This window comes from Sarcophilus harrisii, chromosome 4, assembly GCF_902635505.1.
Source record: "Sarcophilus harrisii chromosome 4, mSarHar1.11, whole genome shotgun sequence".
Taxonomy (NCBI): domain Eukaryota; kingdom Metazoa; phylum Chordata; class Mammalia; order Dasyuromorphia; family Dasyuridae; genus Sarcophilus; species Sarcophilus harrisii.
The window spans coordinates 140,194,160-140,214,821 of record NC_045429.1 but is presented as its reverse complement, the minus strand read 5'-3'; the positions used below and the strand labels follow the sequence as shown (position 1 = coordinate 140,214,821).

At 32.8% G+C, this 20,662-nt stretch overlaps 1 protein-coding gene across 22 annotated transcripts in view; it reads right to left on the bottom strand.

The window, feature by feature from the left end:
- Positions 1-20,662, bottom strand: part of SYNE1 (spectrin repeat containing nuclear envelope protein 1) — a 567,155-nt gene that overhangs the window by 217,760 nt on the left and 328,733 nt on the right. For all 22 annotated transcript variants that reach the window (XM_031937596.1, XM_031937595.1, XM_031937611.1 and 19 more), the window contains 9 exons: positions 20,271-20,435; positions 16,992-17,164; positions 16,479-16,632; positions 14,796-14,939; positions 12,023-12,187; positions 3,476-3,793; positions 2,558-2,713; positions 2,201-2,371; positions 564-890 (listed from right to left, as the gene is read on the bottom strand). In XM_031937596.1, the coding sequence (XP_031793456.1) occupies positions 564-890; positions 2,201-2,371; positions 2,558-2,713; positions 3,476-3,793; positions 12,023-12,187; positions 14,796-14,939; positions 16,479-16,632; positions 16,992-17,164; positions 20,271-20,435 (1,773 nt within the window). The remainder of the gene's footprint in view (positions 1-563; positions 891-2,200; positions 2,372-2,557; positions 2,714-3,475; positions 3,794-12,022; positions 12,188-14,795; positions 14,940-16,478; positions 16,633-16,991; positions 17,165-20,270; positions 20,436-20,662) is intronic.

The window sequence follows — 20,662 nt, the reverse complement described above, 5'->3', positions numbered from 1 at the left end:
GCTCATGGACACCAGGTTATGAGCTCTTGCCCCAAAGGAATCTCAGAGATCACCCAATAAAGCCACTTCATTTTATAGAGGAGAAAATTGAGACCCAGATGAGTAAAAAGACTTGTCCCAGATTATGCCATCAATAAATAACAGAACTGGAATTCAAACTCAAGTTCTCTGACTTCAATCCAATGTTGTTTACAAGATTTTGCAAAGGAGGATGTCAAAAACTATCTTTGCTTGTATTTGAAAAAATAAAAGGCTATTCTTAAAAATCCAGTGTTTTTTGGATTATACTATCTAATCTCGTTCCACTCTACCAAGACTTTTTAAAGGATTTATGCTTCACTTTTCTCCAATACTTCTTCACACACTTGACCACTCCATTTAGTTATTCTCTCCCCAGTCTTTATCATTACCTACTATTGTCATAATTATCTCATATTTCTAACTGTGTTGCTCTTCCTCCCTCTCTATCTCCACTGCCCAAAACATACATGCATTAAGAAGCTTAAATGCATACAAGTGGAATGTATTTACTAGGGATAATAAAGTAATATGGAATTCCTTACCTTGAATTTAGACAATTGGGCTTTTTTCTCATACAATTCCATTTTGGGGTCTTCAGGACTGTGAAGGACTGCCTGGTATTCTGCTATCCATTGAGTCTTTACTTTATATTTATCTGTAAATTCTTTGGCCAAATGCAGACATTTCTCTAGTGTCCTGTGCTCCTTTCTGACATTGCTGGCCAGCTCTTCCAATTGTTCCACGTGATCATTGATCTCTTTCCGTAGGATTTCAGCTTCAAAGCCCTCCAGGTACTGAATTGCTTTTTCACCTTTCTCCCTAGCTGCTTTCAACAAACTGTGACCCTTCTCCACATCATTCAGCAAAGACTGAAAAAGATAGCAATTGAAAATACAAAATGAGTCTCAGAAGAACAAACACTATTTCAGTGAAAGTCTGTATAAAGCAAAGTCTTTCAAGCTTCAAATTGAACAATTCTAGACATCCCCTTTTTGTTTATTGTACCTAGATTTAACTTATAATTCCTAAAAGCAAATAGTGTATTTTTTCCTGTACTTTAAGAGTATAGAGTCATGAAATCATAGACTTAGAGGTAGAGGAATTTTAGAGGTCATGTAGACGAACTTTATCATGTTATGGATAAGGAAACTGAAGCCCAAAGAGTTGTAACTTCATTATGTTTTTTCAAGAAAAGCTTAGTATAATTAACAGACCAAAATTTCTAAAAATTTAACCAGAAAATCAAGGTTTCTCCTACCTCTAACAAAATCTCCAAAGCATCACACTAGGACCTTAAGGCAGGAAGCCTCAATCCATCCTAGAATTCTTGCAATGGAAATATTCTCTACTTTTGAAATCTCTCCCTCTGATTCTATGGCTTTCCCCAAAACTTCCTTGCTATTCTGGACTTCTTGCACCATGTGTGCCCCCTTGTACCTTTGCTCTACCCATCTTTCTTTTATAAGTTGCCTTCCTTCATTAAAATGTAAATTCCTTGAGGGTAGAGACTGTTTTTCTTTGTATTTGTACTCCCAGAGTTTAGTATAGTATCTGGTACATCATAAGTGCTTAATAAATGTTTTTTGACTGACACCATGCCATATATTCAAGGTATAAAAATTTTATCACTAAAACTTCCAATGTTTATCTAGCCCTTATTCAAGAATCTCATGTTTACATGAGAATATTAAATAAATGTAGTATAATCAGCTCCAGATTTGATGTTCACTTCCAAGTTCTAGAAAAGTGGCAGACCAATTTCCTACTACTATTCCATAAGTTTGGGTTTATTGTGTTCTCAAATTCAACTACCATTATGAACCATAAGGATACAAGATGAAAACAACAGAAAAAATCCTGGAATTCTTCTTCAAAGGCTACAAAATGTGCACATAGATGAAATGCTCCAAATGACAAAAAGAGAAAATAAAACACAGTGAACACCTACAGAATGTAGATATGTTGGGGAAATTATAAGAAGACAAAGATGTGATCCTTCCATTTCTGATGAGCTTGTAATATAAGAGGAAAGGTAAGATAGACAAAGGAAATGATATATGAACAGTAAGTGCTAAAGGAGAAGGGAATATTCAGAAATATTGAAGAAACTCAAAGAAACCAAGAAATGGGGGTAGCTCAAATAAGGAAATTTTCTTGTGTAGTTGCATTTTTAGCTTACCTCTAATGTCTTCATTTTCTTCTGCATTGTGATTTTATCCACTTTATTGGTTTCAGTAGCTATATTCTTGAAGTTCTTATGAATGGCCCCATGCCAATCAGTGTAAGTACTGAAAGATAAGTCTGATTCATCTAAACTCTGAATCTCTTCCTCTAGAAACTTGATTTGCTCCTTTTAAAAAAAAAAGAAATATTAAATTTGTTGAAAACAATATCTTGAGTTACAATTTTATGACAACTAAAAATATATCCCCTCTTCAATGAACATGAATGCTTACCACTGGCAGATTACCAACAAACAAACAAACAAAAAACAAAAACAAAAACAAAACTATCATAAAGATGTTCTACTACTCACTAGCACATGAAGAAGAAGAGCCTGATATCGAGAGGTTAATTTTGTTGCTTGATATCCCATTCTGCTGCTAACTTGAGTCTCTTCCAGTATTTCCTGAGCTCGAGATCCAACTTCCTCAACTTCATCTTTGTATGTTGAGATCTCTTCATGCCATTTCTGAATTTGTTTGAACAGAGAGAGAAAAAATGGGGTAATGTCAAGAACTCTAGAATGAAATGAATGTCTTCTAAATAGGAAATATATCAAATGTATACTTACTCAATCAATATTTCTACATGTTAGGTGCTGTGTACCAAAGAAGACCCATCCTCAAGGAATTTATAGTCAAATGAGAAAAAGGATATTCAAACAAAGCAAACCATATAGAAAATAAATAAAAAATAATAGGGAAAAGGCACCAGAATTAAAAGAGGTTAGGTAAGAGAGGTTCATCTAAAAGTTAATTTTAGTTGTGACTTAGGAAACATTCTAAAACATAATTCTGAAAATAAATTAAAATTCTCAGAAGAAAATTTTATCAAAACAATGGGAGAAGGGCAAGGTGCTCCACACATATTTTTATAATTTATATGATATATTATAACTTATAACATATATTATAATATAACATATATAATTATATTAGAAGTAGTAATAATGTGCACCACAATAACACTAATTCCCAAATATCATTAATGCATCTTTACATTGCTTTTTAAAAAAAAATTTTCAGTGGAGTAGTGGGAGATATAGATTAATAAAAATGCTTATTACTTGAACAATAAATATAATTAAAAAATTCTTATATATAAAGAAAGAGGTTTTGCAAAACATATGATGGTTTAAAGGATTATTAAATATTTTATTAAAGCTAGAGCAGAATTATTTTTCCAGGTATACACAATTTATTGGGATTAATCTTAAATAACTTTTTAGTACCTTCATTTGATGCAGCTGCATCTCCTTTACTGCTCGGTTAGATTGGCGTCCAGTCCTAACATTAACTTTATCTTCCAAAGTCTTCAGCCAGTCATCAACTTGTTGAAACTTTTGCTCCATCAGCCTCAGCTTGTTCACTATGCTGTTGATTTGGGTTCTAGTCTCTGACAACTTTTGTTGATATGTCTGCCAGTCCTGTCTTGAGGACTCTAAAACACGATCCTCAACCTGTGGTATGCCCCAAGGTATCACTTCCTCTCTGGTATGCAGTACTGCATTCAGTAATGCCTGCCCCTCTGCACAATGTATCTGTAACTCCTGCAAGGGAATGTGAATGACTGTTACATCTCATTCATTTTTTATGTGAGTGCAGGTAATCATACCTCACACATGACAACTGCCTCTGGCTGTCTTCTCATTAGACATTCATTCAATTCACCATGGTAATGTAAAAGACAATTGATAATATTAGTGCTACCTAGTCATTTAGAGGAAAATTTCTAAAGCAAATAAGTTATAAATGTAGATTGTCCTTTCAAGTACAATGTTACATTAACTTTATTTTTAAAAAAATCCACATGTGCAAAATACATAAAATTTCTTTATACTAAACAAGATATCTACTGACAAAAATACAATACTACTTTATATTAAAGAAAAGATACATATACACAGAACATATTACTTTCTCTTTGAAATTGAAAATTTTACTTCACTTCTAAAATTGGAATTCCAGGAAACATGTCTAAACACAACATATAAATAAAGAACAGCTCTCATTAAATCTCTTATTCTGGGTAACGATCATAAAGTATTTATTAAGAGTCCTTCCCTTCCCTTCCTTCCTTTCTTCCTCCCTCCCTCTCTTATTTCCATTTCTTCCTTCCTTCCTTCCTTCCTTCCTTCCTTCCTTCCTTCCTTCCCTCCTTCCTTCCCTCTTCTCCCTCTTTTGTCCCTCTTCTCCCTCTGTCTACATGAATGTGTGGGTGCTCTGCCCAATGAAATAGAAATTTTGATCACTGACCTCACAAGTTATCTTGGGGTTTGTGGGCTCGATTTTCCTCCTTCCTTACTACTTATTTATTTTATTAAAAAAAAAAAACTTATACAAGTAACTCTTTTGAACCATATAGTTTTATTTATGATTTCCTAAAATACAGCACTAGAAAACCAAGCTTTCATAAAGCCTGTTGGGATTCACATGGAATTTTGTAATCTTGCCTTGAATCCAATTACTCTGGCTTTCACTGACTGAATAACAATAGGTCCCAGTGCAAGCCTTATTTGGTCATGAAAGTATAAATGACAATTATTTCTATTCTGGAGAGAAACCCAGAAGATCTTTCCCTTCCAATTTACTTTATTTTATTTTTTTAAGTAGACAAACTAGGTCATCTTTTGCCTCATTTCTTATGTAACCTTAAATCACTGAATGGGTGTTGCCTCAGACAAACTGAGACATGGGAAAGACCTTAGCTTAAGAAGGTCTCCCCCTACATTTGAGGTCATCTTCAGATGTCTAAACTATGTCTTGCCACTGTATTCAGTTAAAACTGCTGAACAGTAAGAGTGCTGACTTTTCAAGGCTTTGCCTCATTTAAATTCAATTCACTTACAAGTCAAGACATAACGCTCCTGATGTCATTGGTCCTTTTTGAGAATAAAGGACAAACAACATGAGTAATTTTTTTTTTACTATAATATCTGGCACATATATATAATATAGATAGATAGATAGATAGATAATGTGGGAACAAATTATTCTGCTTAGTTTCCAAAAGAAAATTAATTAGCTGTTGACAGTTCAAAGAATATAGCACTCAAGGAGAGTTGGCTGAAGGGTTATGAAACACACAGACTAGACAGAGGCATAGGAATTAAATTATTTTGCCTAACTATATCCCTTCATTGTGAAACAGACTAATAAGTGTAAACTGGAATCAAAAGCCCTAAGCTTGAATATTGCTTCAAAAGATTTAAATCTGATCTCTTTCTTACCATAGGCCATCTTAGGCTAATCTTTTAATCTTTTTGAATCTCAGTTTCCTCATTTGTAAAAATGAAACTGTTAGACTTAGATGATTCCTGAGATTCCACCTAGTTCCAGATCTATGATCCCTAGAAGCTTGCTGATAATGATTGACTTTAAAGCTTGTAAAGCACTTTACATACATCATCTGATCACACAGAAGACTCACACTGAAATATCATGAGTACATCTTTTGAGAAAAAATTTGAAAAGTACCTGATATAGTGAACACAAAATAATATCACAAAATAATGAAATTAAAGCTATTGTAATAGCTAGGAAATGACTTATTATTGTTGTTATTTAATTGTATTCAGTATGTTTGGTTTTTCAAGAAGCCATTTGGGGTTTTCTTGGCAAGGATATTAGAATGGTTTGCATTTCCTTCCCCAGTTCATGTCACAGTTAAAAAAAAAAAAAAAAAAAAAACTGGGGCAAATAGGGTTAAGTGATTTGCCCAGGATCACATAACTGATAAGTAGTGAATGCCAGATTTGAACACACAAAGATGAACCTTCTTGACTTCAGGCCTGGCACTTTATCCATTGAACCACCACACTAAATGACCCATCACTAAACTCATTCCTGGATCACTTAACTGTGTATAGACGTATGACCAATTTGTTGCCTCAAAGATTAAAATTACTACAAAAAATTTAAAAATGAGAAAAATATTGTATAATTAAAATTACATTATGTTTAAGTGAATTATTAATTTAATAAAGCAGGAATTGGGAAGGAGGACATTGAACACTAAATGTAAAAATTTTGTACAAAAGTTTAACCAATGAGATTAACAAGTAAAAATCAATTGCCTTGATATGGAGATCAAAAGAAACTAAAAACCATCTTAGTTAACCAATACTTGATCTCCCTTCTATAAAGAGAAGTGTAACAGGCCAGGACAATGACAGTTTACAATATAAACTCTTTTGTAAAATCCTATGGAGAAAGATAGCAAGATACTATATAAGCCTATAAAACATCTAGTAGAAATAGGGAGTAAGGGACACAGTTTAAAATTTGGCTCCAGGAAGAGATGATGTTTTGCTTGGGGAAAAGAAGACTAAAGGAAAGGGATATTAATGCTATGAGCAAATATTTGAAGGGTTATCATATAAGATTAGACTTGTTTTATTTGGGGCAAGAGGACAATTAATAAGCAAAGAAACAAATGTAAATTTAGTGTAAAAAACAAAACAAAACAACTTTTCAATAATTAAAGCTACTCCAAAATACAATGGGCATATTCAGGAAGTGTTGTATCCCACTTTCCTTTAAGATCTTCATACAAAAGCTGAATGGCCCCTTATCAGAGATGACATAATAGCTGATCCTTTTGGACATGTACTCAAAAAGTATGTGGATAAGCAAAATCATTTCAAGTTCCAAGATGAAAAAGGACAATAGACAATAGACAGAAACAATCCAAAAATTTTTTATAACAAAATGTTTTCATTAACAATGGGAGTGGAGTGCTTCAAAAGGAAATAGGAAATAGGTGCTGGAGAAAAGAAATATGATGAAGGCAGCTGTATTAGACCAACTACATACAAAATGTTTAGGAACTCTCATAGTATCTTTTAAGAGAAAAACATACTGAAGGTGTGAAAAAAATATTTTGTACCTTGTCTCCTAATAAAAGATGAGTAAAATAACATCAATGACTATTGATTAATATGTTTTCTTTCCCATCCATGCAATATGTGATAAGAGGATTGCAGAAGTATTGCAACTTTTGCAAGTTGGCATGTTAACTATTACACAAGTGAGTAAAGTTTAATAGGCTACAAGATTTCACTATGATTTTCATTCTGAGTGTCCTCCTTCCCAAACTACCTTGCACTTAATTACTTTATATATTTTTGCATCTTTGAATATACATATATACATACACACATACATACACACATTCATTTCTCTTATTAGAATATAAACTTATTTTGAGTAGGAATTATGTCATTCTTTGCACTGTACTTACAATCTGGGAATTTATCACAGTACCTGGCACATAGTAGGTATTTAATAAATAATCAGCAAGATTGGGAGGCCATGGACAAAAATCACAGAGGCAGGGGAGGCATGGCTGAGCTGCCATTTATATTAATAAAGAGAATACTCATCTCAATGGGTTCTCTTTTGAAGTTTGAACTAACAGAAATACCCAGAGACTTTGTGTTGTTTTAAACACAGTGGACATTGTTCTTATTCTATTTGAAATAACTTGATAACCTGGAAATACCAAGCTGTGAACATTTTAGCATTCCTTACTTATTCATTGTATTTTCACTGTGCTGAAGACCATGCCTAGGTGAAGGGGCAGGTCAATTCTCTGAGAGCCACCACAGCTGTGAATCATAATACTTGAAGGAGTTGCAAAGCAGCCTTTAATGCTGATGTTCCTTGTGGATTAGGAATGAAATAAATTGGAGGCAAGAGGGAAGAGGAGAGAGGTCAGACTATGCAATTGCCTCTCAGCCTCATTGTATCATCATCATTCTCTCACATGAAAAGATCCATTCTACAGGTCTGAGTTAGACCTCCATCAGCCACTGGCAGGTGGCTCCTGTATCATAATATATGGCACCCAAACATTGGGCACAAGAAACACAAGAAACAAAGAAGCAGTAGCACTTGGGAGCTGTTTGTGAGTAGGATCCTCCCAGAGTTTCTTCGGTAACCCAAGAGGAAGGAAAGGGAGAAGAGACCTGATGAGACTTTTTTAGTCAGGGTAATTAAATGGGCCAACACATCAAAGAGCCACGTCAGGAGACTGATGAGAGACTTATGAAAAATGCCTGGAGGGCAATCTGGAATTATGCCCCAAAAGTTATCAAACTGTACATACCCTTTGACCCAGCAGTGCTACTACTGGGCTTATGCCCCAAGGAGATACTAAAGAAGGGAAAATGACCTGTATGTGCCAAAATGTTTGTGGCAGCCCTGTTTGTAGTGGCTAGAAACTGGAAAATGAATGGATGCCCATCAATTGGAGAATGGTTGGGTAAGTTGTGGTATATGAATGTTATGGAATATTATTGTTCTGTAAGAAATGACCAGCAGGATGAATACAGAGAGACTTGGAGAGATTTACATGAACTGATGCTAAGTGAAATGAGCAGAACCAAGAGATCATTATATATGTCAACAACGATACTGTATGAAGATGTACTCTGATGGAAGTGGATTTCTTTGACAAAGAGACCTAATTTAGTTTCAATTGATCAATGATAGACAGAAACGGCTACACCCAAAGGAAAAAAAAACACTGGGAAATGAATGTAAACTGTTTGCATTTTTGTTTTTCTTCCTGGGTTATTTTTACCTTCTGAATCCAATTCTCCCTGTGCAACAAGAAAACTGGTTCTGCACACATATATTGTATCTAGGATATACTATGACATATTCAACATATATAGGACTGCTTGCCATCTTGGGGAGGAGGTGAAGGGTGGGAGGGAAAAATCGGAACAGAAGTGAGTCCAAGGGATAATGTTGTAAAAAAATTACCCTGGCATGGGTTCTGTCAATAAAAAGTTATTATAATAAAAAAAAATAAATAAAAAGAAAAAAAAAAGAAAAATGCCTGTTCTAACTGTAGTCCTTTTCTCCATTTGAAAGTTTGCCTACATAACATCTCACAAGCTTCAACCTGCTATAGTGCTATTTGCACTCCCTGGAATGCAAACTCATATCTTAGTATGTGCACTTAGATAACAGCTAATGCATAAACTTACTAACTATGCTGTGGAGAAAAAATAATCACGGTCTCAAAACAAAAAGTGTGGATTTGTTAAGGACCATGCCTAGGTGAAGGGGCAGGTCAATTCTTCAAGAGCCTCTACAGCTGTGAATCATAATACTTGAAGGAGTTGCAAAGCAGCCTTTGACACAGATGTTCTTTGTGGATTGGGAATGAAATAAATTGGAGGCAAGAGGGAAGAAGAGAGAGGTCAGACAACACAACTGCCTCTTCAGTCTCCTTGTGTCATCATCTTCCTTTCACATGACAAGATCCATTCTACAAGTCTGAGTTAGACCTTCAGCAGCCACTGGCAGGGGCTCCCATATAACAATATAATACTGTCTCAGTCTTGAATACTCAACACTCTCAAGTCCTTTAGACTCCTTTCCTCTCTGCCTGGAGAGCTGGTAAATGGAACAGCTTCTATAACTTTCCTTTATAAAGGTAGAATTTGCACTTCACAAGCTCTCTCTCCATTTTCCATCAGTAACTTTACTTCATTTGAATTCTATGGAACAAGATACTTCCCTGTATGAACTCTATGGTATTCACTCTCTCATCTCCATTTGCAGTTTCCATTTTTGCATTATTTTCACTCATTAGATTGTGAATTTTTTTAGAGCAAAGCTGCTTTTCTTATTATATCTCCAGTACTTAACACAGTGCTTGAGACATAGTAAGCATTTAATAAATGTTTGTCACATTTAATTAAATATTGAATTGTTTATAAAATAAATCATACCAATATAATACAAACTACCTGAGGAAGAAGCATTAATAAAAAATCTTTGTATCCCTAGAACCTAGGATGGTCTCTTGGGTGAAATAGAAATTTAAGAAATATTTGAGAAAGGAAAAAATACCTTAAATACTTCTAAGAGCTTGTAATTGCAAAGGTATACATACTCTATCATCAACAATTGCAACCTCTCTTTAATTGGGAGATACTCTTTATGAGATGCTATGGCCAGACTTCTTTTGATAAAGGTGTGTTTACCATAAAACATTACAGTATTCATAATCAAATTAGGATAATGAAATTTGGGTACAATTCAACATCATTGTATAATATTCCCTAGAAATATTTGGTAATAAGATACTGAATAGAAGGTAAAGTTCATAATAAAAGCCTCTAAAACAGACTACACATACACAAACACAAAAACAGAACTAGCTGGTTAGACTTAGAATGAGGTTCAGAATTCAAATTCACACAAAGTAAAATTTAAATTGGTCCCCTTTGTAACCACTATTTTATTTTTAGAAAACTTTTCAGTAGACTTGATCAAAAGAAAGCATGCTAAGCACAAGTATAAGATATTTACCACACATTAAATATATAATATATATGTATGTACAAATATATGTGTATCTCTCTCTCTCTCTCTCTCTCTCTCTCTCTCTCTATATATATATATATATATATATTATAAATGACTGTCATTAACTGTTAGATAATTAAAAATTAATTGAATTTAAACATAAGTCCTATAGTTATGAACTACATTCTGAATATATTCCAATTTGATACTTGAGTGACTACTGGATATTTTCAAGTAATTTGGCTTAAAAACAAGAAAAATCTGGAAGCCACAAGTTAATTATTGGATGAATTTCTAACAGAAGCCTGGAATGCTCCACTTTTCTTTGCCAAAAATGCTTGCCAGCAAGAATAATATGGATTATTATTAAGAGAAAGAAAAGTCAGTAATATTAAAATAAATTTATAATTTTATATAACAGCTGCATTAATATCCCCAAATATTTAGATTCATAGGTCATTAGAGCATTTAATAAGATGCTGAGAATTCTAACTTGTATTACCTTTTACTTAACAAGAATAATAATACCATCTTGTATTAATTTACATGGAATTTTTCATGCTGTTGTATGATAGCATGATGTAGTATTTAGTTTGATAATCTGAGTTCAAATCCTGCTTCTGACATACACTTTGGAAAGGTTACTTAACTCAAGAACACTTCTAGGCACCTGTTAAAGAATGTAGGTTTCAAAGGTGTCAATTGGTAGATAGGTTCCTTACCAGGTAATTTCTTTACAGAAGAAATCACAAGTTGAGTCAAACAAAAATTATGAAGGACCCTCATTTGACAGATGAAGAAACTGAGATATACAAAAGGTAGATCACATGTTTAAGTTACGAAACATATTAATAATTAGTGTAAAGGTAGATTTTAACCCTATTTTCTTTCTAGTAATTTAAGATGCTTCCTTAGGTAACATTAATGGACAGAGTATGAGATCTTGCAATTGGGGAAACCAGAGTTTATGTCTTGACTCTGACATTCTATCTTTGTGACCATGAACAGGGTGATTAATCTCTGTGTCTTGGGGCAGCTTGGTAGTGCAGTGAATAGAGCACCAGGCCTGAAGTCAGGAGGATCTGAGTTGAAATCTGGTCTCAAACACTTCATACTTCCTAACTGTGTGATCCTGGGCAAGTCACTTAACCCCAATTGCCTCAGGGAAAAAAAATCTCTGTGTCTCAGTTTCATTATACATAAAATTTGGTTAATAATACTCATTGCAACTACCTCCCAGGGATTTTACAAGGTTTATATAAAAATATAAACATACATTTATATATTTATATACATTTATAAATTTTGTAGTGCTATGTAAATATAATTTTTTTTAAATTTATGAAATAAAGATTTGTATTGCATTGCTTATGTTTAGGGTTAAATAGATATATCATTAACCACTATTCCCAATAATTACAAAAATAGTTTTAAAATTAAATTGGCTTTACCTGCAAGTCATGTAATGTTGTCTCATGAGTCTTAGCATCACCTTCTAGAAGCGAAAAATGATCTAATTTTTCTTGTTCTCTTTGCAACCAAACTTCAAAAGCCTTGAGATCTCTTTGATATTCTTGGTGAAGACGAACAAGCCTCTCACACTTAGCTACTGCTTCCTATTAGTAATAATAATAAAAAAAATCAGCTTTATATTATGTGTTTTAAAATGCAGCATTAATTCTCTAGCAAAAAATGTAATGTCCTATTATCTGACAATTCATTTTAAGTATATGTGCAGCTGATGATCTCTGCCCAACTCCATCCCTAATCTCTTTGTCTTCTCACTCCTAGTTACCTAGTTCTGAGACATACTCCTTTGTTACCTCTACCTCCTAGAATTTCTGGCTTTACTTAGGACTTATTTCAAATTTTAATCTATCTACAACATTTCTTGGTTCTATTAGCCTCTCCTAGTGCCTTTCCCCCCAGAGTTACATTTTATATGTTTTGTAAATACTATATACAAGAAATGCTAGAAATTTTAGAACACACTACACTGAGACTTTTAGGTTATTTATCTACTTTAACCTTAAAACTTCATAAAAACTTTTTGGACACTAAATATATGTGTGTTGTCTCCACTAAGGAGACAACACATGATAATTTAAAGAGTAAAGATTTTCTCTCTGTCATATCACAAAACTATATCAGCAAATCCACAAAACAAATGAATGCTTCCTTCAGTGCCTAGTTACCTTAAACAGACAATCTGCTGGCAAGGTGATAAGGATGATGGGACAAGTCCAGATTTAATCATAGACAAGACTGATTTGTATTGGACCAAATCCAATTTTGGAGCCAATTTGAAAAAGCATTTTTTCATAAACTAATTGTTTTCCTAATGAGCTAAATTATCTTGAAGGTTCAGATTTACCTGAATTATCTTATTTCATAATGATTCTTTAAATTAAAATTCTATTGACATTTAAGACCAAAAGGATATTTCTAAATACATGATAAAATTAAGTCTTGAAAGGAATCAAAAGAGCAAGAAATCTTGAATGTTAGTTTGTATGGGATATACAAAAATTCATTGTTCACAATTATTGAGAAGACAATTTCTAATTATTCAAGATATAGCTTTCCTTTATTGGAATTATCTTTTGTTCTTCCTCCTTCATTGGCCAAAGACAGCTAGGTGGTACATTGTATACAATGTTAAACTTGAAATCATGAAGAACTGAGTTCATAATCTGGACTAACACTAACAGTTATATGACTGTGGTCAAGTCATTTAATCTCTCTGTTTTCCTTAGTTTCCTCAGCCATAAAATGAAGATAATAATCGCATCTATTTCCCAGGATTGTTGTGAGGATCAAATGAGATATAGAATACAAAATATTTTGCAAACATTAAAGTGATATATAAATAAATGATACTGATGATACTGATGGTGATGGTAGTGGTGGTGGTGGTGGTAAAATTTCTAATCAACATGAGCCAGAGAACTAAATCAATTCTTGTTTCTCTGAATCCTTTCAAGATTCAGTTTTTTCATGCATTAAGAAACACTCTTTGGTCTGAAATGTCAATAGAGTTTTTATTTAAAGAATCCTTATGAAATCAGATAATTCAGGTAAATCTGATCCTTGAAGCTCATTAGGAAAAAAATTAGTTTATGAAAAAATGGTCCACTATTATTAGCAGCCACGGCAATTTTTGAAGTTGATTTATTTTATCTAAGCTTAATCTGAAATTTCAGATTCAGCAATCAATTTATTTTCCTAAAGACCAACGGAAATTTGTCACTACCCTCAGAGGGCTCATTTAACTAATTTACCCTAGCCAAAACAGCACTTTCATTAGTGAAATCTTTTTGCTGTTGCTTGAGAGTCATGCTTTGAGAATGACAAATGTTCAAGACTTTTATCATTTACTATAGAAAGCTTAATTTAAAATTCACTGCAAAATTTCAAGGGTCTTTTAATTCTTCGGAATGGTTACTCACTACACTAACACAGTTCTCAACTTGTTGATGAACTTTAAAATTGGTCTTTCAAAAATTCATCGTTCTTCAGTCAACTTGGTAATGAGCCTTTCTGAATTTGATCTGATCCCACCAGACACTTGACCTGTTCATTATTAAGATCTAATTCAAATTCACTCCATAATTGGGTAGGAACTGACAGGGCCTTTCTTCTGGTGATGTTGTCAATAAATTACCATGATGATGTATTAAACAGAGCTAATTTTGGGGGAAGAACTAGAATAAATAATTCCACAATTATTACAACTTTGATGAATCATTATAACATCAAGACCTCCCTTCATTTCATGAATTTATCTAATTGGTTTATGTCCATTTATATTTTACTGTATTAAAATATTATCACATTGTAGTTCGGTTAAGAGTATTAGCCCTAGAGTCAGAGGAATTGGGTTTGATTATTAGGGCCATCATTTACTAATGTGTGTCTTTGGATACATTCTGAGCCTCAGTTTCCTCACCAAAAAAAAATATATATTTCATTGAATTAGGTGACCCCTAAGGTCCATATCAGCTTCAAATCTATAATCTAATTTAGGCATTTTACCTTAATGTAACTGACAAAATATTCAGTTTATGTATTTGTAATAAAAATCTTTAATTGATTTATTACTGTGCACATTAAATCAGCTTCTAAAAGTTTAAGCACTAGTAAAAACAAAAAACATTTATTTGTAAAGACAAAACATTCTAATTAATGCTTCCTTCTGCAGGATTGCTGTGGATTACAATGTACCTTGGTCCTGTCTTTGATTGCTTTGTACCGTTCTTGGAGATCATGAAGTTCTAATTGTGTCACATAGTGTTCAGTCATTCCAGCACCCTTTACCTCAATTGTCTCTAGCAAGCTACTATGACTCAGTACTTCTTCATTCAATAACTGGAAAACACATGGAAAACAAACAAACCAAAAAACCACAATATTTAGGGAGTAATCACATACACTGACATACTAAAATTTCAATTCAAGTGTCTATTTGAAAAGCACATTTAAATGAATAAGACGACAAATAGTTCTTAAAGTTCTGGTACTGTACTGTGTAAGAAATGTCAAAATACCCCCGAAGATAAACAAAAGAGTTCATCTAGTATTTTCTTGATGGATCCTCTCTATAAAACCATAGGAAAATGATTCAGTATTTGGAAAAACAGCAAGAAATGTAAGTAAAGTATAGGATTTGAAATCTGTATGGTTAACAATATTGATTGCTCTATTACACTCATTATATTGTAGTGACAAATTCCTTCACTAAACAATTCTGGGCTTTTATAGTACTTATGTATATTTCACGTGAGAAAAAATGAATATACTATAAAGGATGTGAGCTATGCTGTTCTGGTAAACATGTAATAACTGGATCTCTGTGGGGGGAATATAGAAAATTTTAAATTTTAATTTGTATTTTCTCCATCACCTTTTAAAAGTCTAAACAATCAAAAACAATGAACTAACTCTTGTTTTACAGCCTTTGCTTATTGCTAAGGGTAAAAGCTCACACAGAAAATTTTAAAGAGTGGGCAATTTGGGGTCTATAGGTGCTCATTCCCACAAACCACTGAATATGATGGGGACAGATGATATGTTTCATCAGATATAATCATACATACACATAGATATGTGTTTTATATGTATGCATACATATATACAGATATGTCTATATAGTTATATGCAAAATGAAGCCACATGGTGCCTTTACAAAAACAAAATCTTTTAGCAGAATAGTCTTCATTATATCTCCACTGTTAAATATATCAGATTTTTCATTAGGATTCAGAACTATAAGTAAAATCTAAAAGATCATTATCATCCTGAAAAAAATTGGTGTCATTTTTTTCCAACGATAGTTTCATCATTAGAGAAAATTAATATCCTGAGAATATTAAATCTGAATATCACAGTAGAAAAATCAATATTGTGAAAATAATTTTATTATATTAAAAAGGACGGTTATTATAAGGAAGGATAATGCCATAAAAATCCAAAAGAGGGTAGATTTAAAAAAAAATCATAAAGAAATAATACAAAAAGTAAAGAAAGAAAATAAAGAAAAGGTAAAATAAAATATTTAAAAGATAAATATAAAATAACTTCTTTAGTTATTATGTGAAAGAGAAATTTTGCCTCTACAGGAGTATAGAAAGAAAACAGCATATGCTTTTATTTTGTGAAGAATCATTAAACTAAAAATGATTAAAGAAATATTTTTAATTTCTAAGTTTTTACTTGGTGGTTTTTATATTTGAAGTGTGAAAAAAAAAAACTAGTTCTTATTAATAAAAACACAATATCCTAAAATCAAGTTTTCAAAACTCTAACCACATCCCAAATTTCAACTTCACAATCATTTTAATATTTCTAATAGGAATTATCATTATATTACAAAATGTTTTTAAGTTTTAAACTAAATTAGGCACAAACCTTTGCTTTCCCAAGGGCAGTTGTTTTATCTCGAAGTTCTGCCCATTGCCTCTCACATTCATTTATACTAGCTTCTACATTGTCCATCCAATTGGAAAATTGTCGAACATCATCTTGATAACTTGTCCACTTGGACAGAGCTCCTTCCAATTGACTAAAATAAAATTTAAAAATAAAAATTCACATGAAAATGCTAATAACTCTAAAACAATATTGGAATATGAGAAACAGAAATATCAGGGGAGGAAATAATAAAGGAAGGACTGAAGGACTGAAGGAAGGAAGGAAGGAAGGAAGGAAGGAAAAAAGGAAGGAAGGAAGGAAGGAAGGAAGGAAGGAAAGAAGGAAAGAAGGAAGGAAAGGGAGAAGAAAAGGAGGAAGGAAGAAAGGGGGGAAAAAATAGAAGGTAAAGCGGGAAGGAGGGAGTATAGATAGATAAAATATGTCATAAGATTTTAATCCTAATGATTTTAGAATATAATTCTGATTTTTAAAAATCCTATTTCCTTTTACCTTTTACAACGGATAGCAGTAGATAAAAGAGAAGCCCACATGTCTTTGACAGTTTGTAATTGCTGCTGAATAGCAGGAACACCTTCTGGAGAGGTATTTTGTAGAACAGACTCTCCTCTGGTCATTATCATTTTCATTTGAATCTCTTTTTCCTGCTTCACAGAAAGCAGTGCCTTAAAAACAAAGGAACAATACTCTGGGTTGGGGGAGAGAAAAACTATTTTTATTAGAGTATCAACTATGTGCCAGGTACTGAACTATGTATTTTAAAATTATATTTCATTTGATCCTGACAACCAGGAAAATGGGCCAGACATATAAGTGACTTGCTTATAATCACCCAGTTCCTAAGTGACTAAGGCCCACTTTGAACTCTGGTCTTCCTTATTCCAGACTTCTATTGATTTTACATCACTGTACCATCTAGTTCCCAGCAACTTATTGTATGGCCTACAGAAAGGTCACGATAATTTCAGTGACCCTATACCCCTAACCCTCCATCCCCCCAAAAAAACCCCTCCAAATATACTCTAATTAGTAACATACATAAATTAATGCACATAACTGATTTTTAAAAAAATCAGAAAAGCTTTGGTACATTCAGTTCAATTTTTTTTAAATCAATCATTTCTACTTCAAGAATAATTAAATTGACAGGATTTAATTTAATTTAGAAAAGTAAATCATGGAAAACAAGATGATAGAGTAGAGACGGCAACTCAGTCAAAATTTCCCTTCAAAATTATTTTAAAATAATGTAGCAAATCAAATTCTGGAATAGCACAGTGAACAAATGGTCAAAGTGAGACATTTTTTTCAGCCCAAGACAACTTAGGCGGTCAGAAGAAAAGTCTGTTACACTGGAGCTGGACAACACTCAGCAATACCAGTAGTAGGGTTTAGACATGAGAAATAGCATCCAGAGATAGAGATGTTCCAGGACTAGGAAGACCACTAGCACTTATAGCTTCATGAGAGAAAAGGATCTGTTTCCAAGTTCTATACTACTAGAATTGGCCAAAAAGAAGATAATGGTCATGAAACATCAAGAAACACTGAAATAAAGTCAAAAAAGAAAAGAAAATGTGAAATATCTCATCAGAAAAACAATTGACATAAAAAATAGTTCAAGAAGACATAATTTAAGAATTATAGGACTTCCTGAAAGTCATAATCAGAAAAAGAGCCTAGTCATCACATTTCAAGAAATTATAAAGGAAAATTGGCCCAATATCTTAGTTACTGAGTGTAAAGTAAAAATCAAAGGAATCCACTCATTAGACGCAGGAAAATTATATCCTAATTCCAAAACTCCCAGCTCAAGAAGAAAATATAGCAAAGTAGCCAAAAAGAACCTACTTCAATATTATAGAATCACAGTCAGGATCACAAAAGATTCAGCAGCTTCCACATTAAAGGAGTGGAGGGCTTGGAATATATTATTTTAGAACACGAAAGAGTTAGGATTACAAACGAAAATAACTAATTACAAAAACTGGATCTAATACTTTGAGAAATAATCAATGCTTAGTGAAAGAAAGGATTTTCAATCATTTCTGATGAAAAGACCAGAACTGAATAGAAAATATGACAAACACAAGACTCAAGAGAAGCACAAAAAGTTAAACTTGATTAAAAAATCATAAAGGACTCCTTAATAAGGTTAAACTGTTTACATTCCTATATGAGAAGATAATATATCTGCTAAGCACTTTTTCATTATTAGGGCAGTTAGAATGAATCTACATTGACAAAGCATACAGATGTGAGCTAATTATATTGAGATGCTTTAAAAACAAAAAGAGTGGAAAAGAAAGATGCATTGAGAAAAGGGGTAAAGGAGAGAAGAATGGTAAAAAATTATCTCACAGAAAAGAAGTATGCAAGAAAGTACTTTTACAAGAGGAAGAGTGCAATCTCACTCTCATCAGAATTGGTTCAAGGAGAGAATATATTAATTAAGTGGCAAAGTAGATAGAGCTCTAAGCCTGGAGTCAATTAATTTTACCTTAGTTTCCTCATACGTAAAATGAGCTAAAGAGGGAAATAGCTAACCACTCTAATATCTTTGCCAAGAAAACCTCAAATGAAGTCAAACATGACTGAAAAACAGCTAAAAAATGAACAACAACAAATTTGTCTTGCCTATCACTGAAGAAGAGCAAAGGGTAAGAGAAAGGGGATTATAGAGTGATCATAATTACACAGATTTTAGGCCTTCTATGAATATTAACTGTTAAAACTCTAAACATGAGTTCCTAATCCAGGAACTAAGTATATCCCAAAGGTGGAGTTAAATTATTATATTTTTTTATAAATGAAATTTTTATGCCAAAACTTGATTTTTACACTATTTTTTTTTATTTTATTAAATATTTTCCAAGTAACATTTAAAAAAAAAATTAACTTTCACCTTAAATTTCAAGTTCTCAACATTTTTTGCACAACAATAACATCCTAATTTAGAATTTATACCAAGATAGGGAACATACCAAGACAGGTAAAAAATTAGGCCAATAAAATTTGTGAAAGAAACAATTACTGCAAAACATAAATGTTTACTCTATAGAATGTTTTATCAACACATTTGTTTCAAATGCATATGTTTCTGTTTGGGGATTCTAAATCTTGAGCTTCTGGTTCTGGCTATCATTACAAATGTTTGCAGTGGATGATAAAATATTTTGGGTTAAAAAATATGTGAATGTTTCTAAATTCTTCTGCTAGGCCACAGACACTGGAATCTCTACAATCTCTTATTTTAGTCCTTAGTGTTCTTATAGGATAACATTATTAGAACTGGAAATAACTTAAGAGATAATGTAGTCACAGGATCATGGACCCCAGTAATGTACTTCTAGGATCATGAACCAGCTCAGCACCCTAATTTTATGTTCAAGGAAATTGAGACTCAGGTCAAATGACTTGTCCAAATTCACAGGAGTAAGTTTTAAGGATTAAATGAGATAATAATTGTAAAGCATAAGAATGATTTGAACTCAGGTCTTCCAATTCAAAAGCCACAGCTCTTTCCACGAGAATATACTCCTTTAACAGCTAAGAAGACCAAAGTCCCAGAAGGTTAAATAACTTCCCATGGTCATTTACTATATGGCATTAAACAACAGAGTTGGAATTTTAGTTTTCATTTTAATGTATTTTAACCTCTGATTTCAAATAAGACCAAACGTAAGCTATCCCAGAAAAATGGAGATATATAAATCTTTCTAGGGAAATAGATCCTTCAAACTCTGAAAGTGTCTGAGGAAGAATGTTTACCTCTAGCTTTAACATTCTGCTGTCCAGGACACTTTTGTCAGAAGTTGGCTGACAGTAGGATTCCAGCATATGAACTGCATCTGCCATCCAGTCTTGTAACTCCTTAACACTGAGGGAGAACTGATTGTGTTCAGCTACGATCCTGTCCAACCGGGAAACTTTCTCCTAAAATTCACAGAAGACTTTCAGCTTCTACTGAATTTCATAGCTTAAATATTCAAGATGCACAACAATAAGAAACAATCTGAAAATATTTAAAAGAAAATTTTGTGGGCTAAAAACAGAATAAAAATGATAATACAGGTAGAAGTTTATGGCCTTTGAGATATGATTTTATATTATGGCTACATTATACACTAAGTTAAATACCAAGAACTATTTGAAAAATAGGT